General features: G+C 41.0%; 1 protein-coding gene across 2 annotated transcripts; it reads left to right on the top strand.

The window, feature by feature from the left end:
- The first annotated feature begins 4,616 nt into the window (after positions 1-4,616).
- Positions 4,617-8,599, top strand: LOC130870215 (leukocyte immunoglobulin-like receptor subfamily A member 5). 2 transcript variants are annotated; one of them, XM_057762826.1, is made up of 6 exons: positions 4,617-4,718; positions 4,881-4,916; positions 5,085-5,369; positions 5,500-5,805; positions 8,125-8,175; positions 8,311-8,599. In XM_057762826.1, the coding sequence occupies exons 1-6, from the start codon at positions 4,685-4,687 to the stop codon at positions 8,445-8,447; spliced, it is 849 nt and encodes a 282-aa protein (XP_057618809.1). In that variant the 5' UTR covers positions 4,617-4,684; the 3' UTR covers positions 8,448-8,599. The 2 variants fall into 2 exon arrangements, with proteins under 2 accessions (XP_057618809.1, XP_057618810.1); XM_057762827.1 differs by lacking the exon at positions 5,085-5,369.
- Positions 8,600-9,328: the final 729 nt, after the last annotated feature.

The raw sequence follows: 9,328 nt of genomic DNA, 5'->3' as shown, positions 1-9,328 counted from the left end.
AGTGGGTCTTTGATTCCACATGAAACCCTACCATCCCAAATAAATGGATCCTGCAGTCTCATTCATAATATTCTTGGAAACATAATCAATCCATGTTGGATCTCAAAACCTAAGATTTCAGGAAGAGGAACCTGACCTTACAAACAGAACAAAGATGTTTCTGACTCTCCACTGGTGAATTCTCTTTATCCCATTGGCACAGGTAGAAAGAATGCCTGAAGTGGGGAACTGAGTTCCTAAAAGGAATCTGTTCTGTCTGAAAAGAGAAATGTGTATCTTATTGTTCCACTGCAGAGGCTGAGTTGTGAAATATTTGTTTTACTTCCTGCATAAAGTTTTGTATTAAAAAGAAGGAAGTACAAGAGACACCCACATACAGCATCCTCTTAAGCAATGTAACCTCTGAGCTCTTTAGTCATCCCCCAACAGTAGTGCAGGCTGGAAAATTGTTGATTCCTGAAACTTAACACTCAGAGTCTATTCCATGGAAAAGGATAACAGGTCACATTTTTCTTCTTGCTTTGAACTTTAGGAGTGTTCCCATATTTTACTGTAATATCTCCTCTTAATTATTAGCATAGTACTAAACTGTATTTTAATAATTATTTTAAACTAAAAATTAACCTTGGTGTATGACAACCAATTGCAAGTCTCCATGAAACCAAAGAAAGAATCAGAATCAGCCTGGGCTGCACAAAGTGTTGTTTTTCTGCCCTGCAGTTCTGAAGTCTGAGCTCACAGGTTTACACAAACGTGGTAAATGCTCAGCCACTGAGCTGTTTACCTATCTTTGACTAAGTGTCATTTCCTGGGAACTTGCTGACAGATATATAACCATGTTCAAGACCGGCAGACCAGCAGACTCCATTGTTTTGTTTTGTTTTTTGTTAGTCAAATGATCAGATGAAGGGGCTTGCATAGTGGTCAGGACACAAGTAATTCTATCAAAGATAAATCAACTTGATTTATCTCCTGATAACATCAAAGATGTCAATTAAATTTCTTGCCCTAACTGCCACGCATTCCAGATGTAAAGCTACATGTAATTTTCCCCTGTTCTCTTTATAAAGAAAGCATGCAAAGAAAAAAGGCAAATGGTCATTCAAGAAGTAATTGTAGCCATAAATATCTAATATAGCATCAGTCAAGGAGAGTACCAACTACATTTTCAGATTCATCAACAATCACCAGTTTCAATACTAAAGCAGTATCATGCTAATTAGTCTTCTTTTTGCTTTTTGGCCAGTGTTTTTCCCATAAACATGTGAGAAGCATTTCTACTAAAGTGCTAGTGATAGTTTAATCAATATTAATCATAGTATTACTAACTTATTTATATTTGCCCATGCATGTTTCCTCCTGTGTTGGAACAATGTGAGAGGAACTATTGATTTGTGTCAGCAATGAGAAAGATGTAACTTATGATCAACATGAAATTTTGTTTTTAAATTTCTCCTATTTATCTAATAATATATAAGCCTAATAATATAGTCTGAGATGGTCTTTCTTCTCTGTAAAGCATGATGATTTGTTTCCTAAAAAGAAGCATGTGGTTTGCTGTGAGCATGCTCATAAGATTGTTTTCATTAAGCACTTCCTTAGAAATCTTGGCTGCCATGATCATCTTTGTTGGATTTTTTTAAGACATTGTGTCTCGTATCTATTTTTTATTTTCAGTATATGTTTTATGATTTGGTTAAATAATTTATACGTTCTCTTTGAAAGACCTCAGAATCATTGTGGTCTCAGGTGTCCAGATACTGTGGAGATGTGAGAAAAGTTTTTTTTTCTTTTTTATTCTATTAAAGGCCACCTCACCAAGTACCACTATTTCTCACTTTGTAAATCCTTTGCGCAAAGAAATTCAAGTATTTTAATCTCCTGACTTGATAAGGCCTTTGTTTATGCAAAGACTGACAACTACATTCCTAGAACTCAGACCCCTTCTCTTTTCCTTTATTTCCTGACAATGGTTGTGACAGCATGCACAAGTCTAGTGCAAGCTCAAACATTACCAAATACTAACATGGGAGGGAAGGTGGACAGGGAGGCCCACTCCTCGTTTGGGTGCTACTGGCAATTGATAGCCACTGGGAGAAGGAGGGCCAGTTTTATTTGAGAGTTTAGGCTCTGATGGGCTATCCAATACTAAGTGGTCAGCCCTAAAATCAAGTACATGCAAACAACATAATATGGACTAGGAAGGTTGTATTTATATATTTAAATATGTGCATGCACACAAACATGTGTATGCATACACATATAAATATACATATCTATGTAATAATTGCTAAAAAAAAAGTAGAGACTATGAATTGGAAGAAAAGCAAAGAAGGGTACATGGGAAGAGTTGAAGGGAAGAAAAGGAAAAACAATGTAATTATATTTTAATTTCAAAAACTTATAAAAGACAGTCTAGCCCTTGTCATGTCAACCATACTCCAGAGGAGGACCACACTTTCATGAATATATGACCAGGTGAAATTGAACTTGATAGTTGAAAAACAGAGAGATGACGCAAAATTGGATAAGTAGAGAAGGGGTTCGTGTATCCGGGTGGAGCTAGGAGAAGTGTGAGCATGGTCAAAATACATTGTTCAAAATTAAAAGAAAAAATTTAAAATATATATAAAAACAATTCACATATTTTCAACAATCTTTCAACAAAGAAGAAGCAAAAGTTACAATCAGTTTGGAGACCAGCAAGATGGAAGCCAAAGGAGGAGGGATGGGAGCATATGAAAATAATTTAATTAAATGTATATAGAATAATGTCACAATGAAACTCACAGACACAGAAAAAGATAAGGAATAAAAAATATAAAATAGGCAAAAACAAGTATTAAGTTTGCTGAGAAAAAACTGGAAATACAACATATAGAAACATGGGCTAAAGCAGAGGTAAGGTGGGGCTCACTGACAGAAGAGTTGCTAAGAATGCCCCCTGGTCATGGTGGCACACAGCACTATCCGCATCAGTCCAGAGTTAGAAGGAGGCAGATTTCTGCAATTTAGAGACTTGCCTGTTCTATATAGCAAGTGCTGGGACATCCAGGGCTTCACAGTAAGACCCTGTCTCAAAACAAAGCAGAGAAGTGGTGGCACATACCTTAATAAAGCACTCAGGAGGCAGAGGCAGGTGAATTTCTGAGTTCAAGGCCAACTTGGTCTGCAGAGTGAGTTCCAGGATAGCCAGAGCTACACAGAGAAACCCTGTTTCAGAAACAACCACAACAAAATGAGAATGCTAGAGGCCCTGAGTTCCATCCCTAGAATAGCACAGATGGTAATAGCAAATCTTTCTTTAAAAAAGAAAATTGAGGGGTGGGAGAGAGAACTGTGGTTGGAATGTAAAATAAAATTAAAAAAATAAAAAATATGGGTGAGTACATATTATATTTGTCTTTCTGAGTCTGGGTTACCTCACCCAATATGGTTTCTTCTAGATCCATCCATTTGCATTTGCATGCAAACTTCAAGATGTCCTTGCTTTTTTCCCCCACTGTGTAGTACTCCATTGTGTAAATGTACCACATTTTCTCTATCCATTCTTCAGTTGAAGGACATTTAGGTTGTTTCCAGGTTCTGGCTATGACAAACAATGCTGGTATGAACATAGTTGAGCACATGTCCTTGTGGTATGATTGAGCATCCTTTGGGTATATACTCAACAGTGGTATTATTGAGTTTTGATGTAGATTGCTTCCTAATTTTCTACTCACTCATAAGTGGGTTGAAGACATAAAGCAATGGAAATCCAGCCTACAGTCCAAAACCCCAGAGAACTTACACAACAAAGAGGACCCTAAGAGAGACATATATGAATCTACATAGGAAGGAGGAAAAGACAAGATCTCCCGAGTAAATTGGGAGTATGGGAATCACAGGAGAGGACAGAAAAGGAGAGAGGAGGAAGGGAGGAGAGCAGAAAAAATGTATAGTGCAATAAAAACAATAAAAAGTGACACTGAAGGTTGATCATAGGGAGATGTGGATGGATGGAGTTGCTAAGACTAAAAGGGGGTGGGGGTCACTCTCTTCAGGGGATTATTCGTCAATCTAAAAATCATGAGAACTACACTGTTTCTCTCTCAGTATCCATCCTTCCTCTGTGCTTATTCCCAAGATGAAACTGCACATGAACCTCACAGTCAGGTGTTCTGCTTGTCTCTTCTGCTCTGCATCCACTTTGAAGTATTAACATCTCTCTTGCCCAATACTCCTCGAGGACTGGAGAGACAATTGGTCCTCATAAGGATCCCATGTTGTCATACAGTTGGATTGACTGAAGCCATGGCGGAGATTTCATAAGCAGACTCACTGAGGGAAGATGACCACTCAGTCACCCAAATCTGGAAATGGAGAGCTAAGGTCTATGCATATTTCCTCCTGGATATTGGCATGATGAGGACCAATTGAGCAGAGGTGAATGGAGTCGGGAAATAACACCATCTTTGAAGAAATGACTACAGAGAATCTGGAGCCTGTCCAAGCCATAACATTGGGGAAATGAGAGCCAGGCCCTTAGGAAGGGCAGTTCCCCTTCCTGTGGCAATCCTGAAGTGTGTGACCACTTGACGTGGAGCTCCCAGTCTCCAAGAGTCACACCACGTGTTCCAGTCCATCTGACCAGGCACTGTGGCCTTCCCCACATGCACGGTTGCAGCCACCGAGAAACTATGCCATGTCTTTCACCTTTGCAGTCCTGCTCTGTTTTGGTGAGATGAGAAGAGTGGGAGGAAACTCTGTGATCCAAAGGGACTGTATAGCACAGCCCAAGACTTTCCCAGCAGAAAGTTCAAGGGGCACGGGAGGTTCTCTGGAGGGAAGATCTTTCTGAGAGGTCAGGGTAAAATCCTGAACAGGGAACTTTCTTCCAGGATTGAGTCTGAGACCCAGGAGCCCAGTGCTGGCAGGTAAGTTTGTGCACGACTTTCCTAAGGCATTCCTCCTTCCTTACGCTAGGCAGTAAGAATAGAGAGCAGCAGATACGGGCTAATCTTTGGATATGGGAAGTGTGCAGGACTGAGTGCTAGGATCTAATGCAGAATGTCCCAGGACACCTATCTACTGATTCTTTGTAGGTGTCTTACCAAAGCCGACCATCAAGGCTGAGCCAGGCTCTCTGGTCACTAGGGGAATGCAAGTGAACATCTCATGTATGGGGACTTCAGATGCACAGAAGTACCTTCTTTTTATTAAGAAATTTAAAAATGTCCAACATAGACAATCCTCAACAATACGTGGGGAGAAAGCTGTATTCTCCATAAACTCAATTGGACAATATGATGGAGGCCAATATTACTGTTTCTATGTGACCACTTCTGGCTGGTCAGCACAGAGTGACAACCTTGAGCTGGTAGTGACAGGTAAGAGGTACCTCCCCAGGCTCTATCTTCAGGAGGCCGGGACTGCTCTCAGGATGTCCCTTTCTTACAGCCTAGCCTTGCTTGACAAGGTGGGCTTTGTGAGAATGTGAAAACTCTGTTTCTCTCCAAGGAATCTTTGAAAATAAACCCTGCCTGTCAGTCCTTCCCAGATGTGTGGTGACCTCAGGAGAGAATGTGACCTTCAAGTGTTTCTCACAGGAGGAATATGACAGGTTCATTGTGATCAAGGAAGGAGAACAGAAGCACTCCGTGATCATGGAGTCACAGAAGACATCGGCTGGGCAGTTCCAGGCCCTGTTCTTTGTGGGCCCTATGACTTCTAGCAACAGTGGAACATTCAAATGTTATGGCTACTACAAGGCAAACCCACAGGTTTGGTCAGAACCTAGTGACCACCTGGAAATACAAGTCTCAGGTGAGTCAGCCCCACCATTGTCCCAATCATATTTTGAAACCTTAATCTTTCTTTGAACCGTGCTGGGAGGATTTCTGAACCCTGAGGCAGAGTACCAGAGTGTGAGAGGATGTTGCACCAACAAGGTAAGCTGGGAGAGAGAAAATTCTTGGGAGGAACTGGCTCCTTATTCACCTGCTTGTGTTTCTTCCAGGGCTATCAAGAAAGCCGGTCCATATACCAAACCATATCCTGGCCCCTTTAGAGACACTGATCATCCACTGTTGTCCTGATGCTGGCTGTGACAGACTTGTCCTGGACAATGAAGGGGGAAATAACCTCTCCCAGCATTGTGGCCTGCACAGCCAGACTGAACTCTCTCAGACTAACTATACCCTGGCCCCTGAGAACAGCTTCTGTGAGTGCCAGTACAGAGACTAGGGAATACACATGACCCCTCGTCTGAGTGGTAGGTACCTAGTGGCACCATAGGCATCTGTTTGTAGGTTAGAAGCCCTAGAAACCAATTCAGGGACTCAGTCATTATAGGACCTTTTGTGAAAATCTAAGAAATGATAGACAGGATGAAATGAGAAGGTCTCAGAAAGGAATAAACTCTGCGACAGGAGAAGGAGGGAGGAAAAAAAAGACAGAAAGAAACCAGGTCCTTACAGACAACACCAGAACATGGTAGACTGCTCCTCTGTAGCAAGATCTTGCGTCACACCATCCCTCTCAGAGCAGCCTGGTTCAATACAACTCCCAGGAGAAAATGCTGCCCTGGCTCGTTGGTTGATGAACAGAGGACACTTACATTCTGTACAAGAAGGGAGCAATCCATCCACCCCTGCTCATTAGCTCCAGGCAGAATTCTCCATGAGTGATGTGACCTCAGCACTTGAGGGTATCTAGAGATGCTACAGTTGTCAATGATTTTTTTGGTTGTTTTTATTTTATTTTTCTTTGTCATAACTATTGTCACACACTAATGCTCCTGTGGAACTCCTGGTTTCAAGTGAAGTAAGCCAGAACTCTACAAGGTGAAAGTGTCACTTGGGATCCTGCTTTAGAAGAATTACTGACTGGGATCAAAATGAGACACTCTAGTGGGTGGTTGGTTAGTCAGTGGGATATTCATCCTTCATGAGGGTGGAGGCCAATAGGAGGATCAATCAAGAAATGCTCACTTACTTTCCCAACTCCCCAATGAAATCCATGTACTCAACAGGGGTTGTTACAGCCTTAGGGCAGTGAGTGACAACTGTCCCAGCCTCTTCCCAGGTCTTTGCTGAAGGTTACCACTACACAACATTCTACATGACACTTCACATTGATTTTATATTTCCCACATTAACTATGATAAGAAAAGGGATGGAGAACAACCTATGTCAGAGGATCTGCTTCCTACATGGCAGAGAGAGAGGGAGGGAGGGGCAAATGATAGGGAGCTAGGGAGCATGTGATATTTGGCAATTCTCAGTCTGATTGATTTGCATTACTGCAATAATCTCCAGGTACATCCATTTCTTTTTCCAGCATACCATTTTTTGCTTTGAATACATGCCAGATATTGTACACAGTATACAAATCTATACATGTGCATACACACACACATATACATGTCTTTATATTAACAAGACTTCAACCTATTACTATTAGCCAAGTAGTACTTTTGGAAGTTTATTTTTTTTCTTTGTAGATTCACAGCACTACACCTTATAGCATGCAAGCATGGATAGTGCATGGGTATTTTTGATTCTTCGTGGGTTTCTTTGTAGGTATTTCTAATGATGTGATAAGAACTTAAGGCTATTAAACAAATATGTAACACCTAGAGAACTAGCTGTGGTATAGACAGAAGAGAGGGATCTTGAATGTCAGTTCTGTGTGCTATAGACTTTAATAGCCTCTAATGTGCAATTTCACCTTGGGATCTTAGATACTCAATGGACAGAAGAGAAAACCTATTTCATGGGATTATTTTGACATAATCTGGTCTGGTAGTTTGAGCAGAGGACTCAGGAAGTTTTCATTTATTCTGAACTGTGATTTTTCGGACTAATCTTGATCCCTGGGAATTCAGATTAAATTGTTATTCTAAACAGATTTCACAATATACTTTGACCTTAAAGAGCACAGTAAGGATGAGGATTTTCATAAGAATACCAGAGGGATTCCTATATATCTGATTCAGCAAAGGAAAGACTCATCACAGACCTTCATGAACTTATATGATAAGAACAGCTGACATTTACAGGAAATGGAAACATGGATCCCAGAGAAAACACTTGGACCTGTTAAGCACTTCACAATTATTCTACATCTCTTCTTCTTTCTTAGGATCAGCTATGAACATCAAACTATCAAAGGATGCATGCAAACCTAAAACAGGTAAATCAAAGTTCTAGTACTAGACACAGAAGGTCCAAGTCCTACCCAGGAAAGGCAGGTACCCCAGGTGGACAACTTGTTATTAGGGGGAATTTTTATTTCCTAATGTCTGTGATTTCTTTCCCCAAACCACAGCCTCAGACACCCAGGATCACACAGTGGAAAATCTCATCAGGATGGGGCTGGCTGGCTTGGTCCTCATAATTCTTGGGACTCTGCTGTTTGAGCATTGGCGCAACCAGAGTTGGACCTATCAAGAAGCTGGGAAGTAATCAGAAGAGATAGAAGTACATCTTTTAAGGTCCCAGGATTTAAGAAATAAATATGATAATCCAAAATTTCTGTAAGAAATCCCATTCCTTTTATTGAAGAATTGTTCTGAGAAGGTCCAAGGAGCAAATGTGTTTTGGGATGCAGGGGAAGGTGTGGGTGTTGTGATGAGATCCTCTTTCAGTAAAAGAATTTCTGTCCCTCCAACAACTGTGGGTATTTCCTGACTGATCCAACTCTATTTTGAATCTATCATATGAGGGAACATCCTATCTCATCTGTCTGGGCCATGCCCTGACTTCTGTGCATCCTCTGCTTTTCATCCTATCATGTGCCGATTTCCTATTACTATAAATGACCACACTCACTACGGCAATAGCCTCTGTCTGTTGGGCTAGAAATACCTCAATTAAAAAATAATAAATAAAGTCAGAGTCTAGACTGCCACATCACTCCATGCCTATGATGATCCAAATCTCACTATTTGAACTCTCAACCCTTAAATCACATAATCAAAAGATGCCTGTCTGTTCCCTCAGTGGATTCCTCATTCTATCACCATGAGAAGGTTTTTCTGAACCTGTCATACTTTTTATCAGTCTGGAAGGCCTATGGATAGAGGAGACATCTCTTGGTCCTGATCTATCAAGTCTAGTACTCAAGGTCTAGACCTGAAGCTCTGACAGTGACATGGGAGGTCAATGAAGAGGATGATCGAGCTTGATTCCCACATGCTGCCACTCACTCAAAGCGTTCTAGATTTTTACCCACTATGTACTCAACACTAGGTCCCAGGATGCCACGCACTATATTGCACTTGGTGGTAGTTGATGGGAAACACGAGCAGTACTCATTGTCCTTGCTGATAGCAAACAGTGTTATC

Source organism: Chionomys nivalis, chromosome 2 (genome assembly GCF_950005125.1).
Source record: "Chionomys nivalis chromosome 2, mChiNiv1.1, whole genome shotgun sequence".
NCBI classification, from domain to species: domain Eukaryota; kingdom Metazoa; phylum Chordata; class Mammalia; order Rodentia; family Cricetidae; genus Chionomys; species Chionomys nivalis.
The sequence above is the reverse complement of the archived record's forward strand: the minus strand, read 5'-3'. Positions and strand labels throughout refer to the sequence as shown.

Bases quoted from the DNA above. Each gene is read 5' to 3' on its own strand.
- LOC130870215 (XM_057762826.1), top strand. From the start codon at position 4,685: ATGTCTTTCACCTTTGCAGTCCTGCTCTGTTTTG. The intron at 4,719-4,880 runs GTGAGATGAGAA...ACTTTCTTCCAG, and splicing joins TGCAGTCCTGCTCTGTTTTG to GATTGAGTCTGAGACCCAGG. The intron at 4,917-5,084 runs GTAAGTTTGTGC...GATTCTTTGTAG, and splicing joins CAGGAGCCCAGTGCTGGCAG to GTGTCTTACCAAAGCCGACC.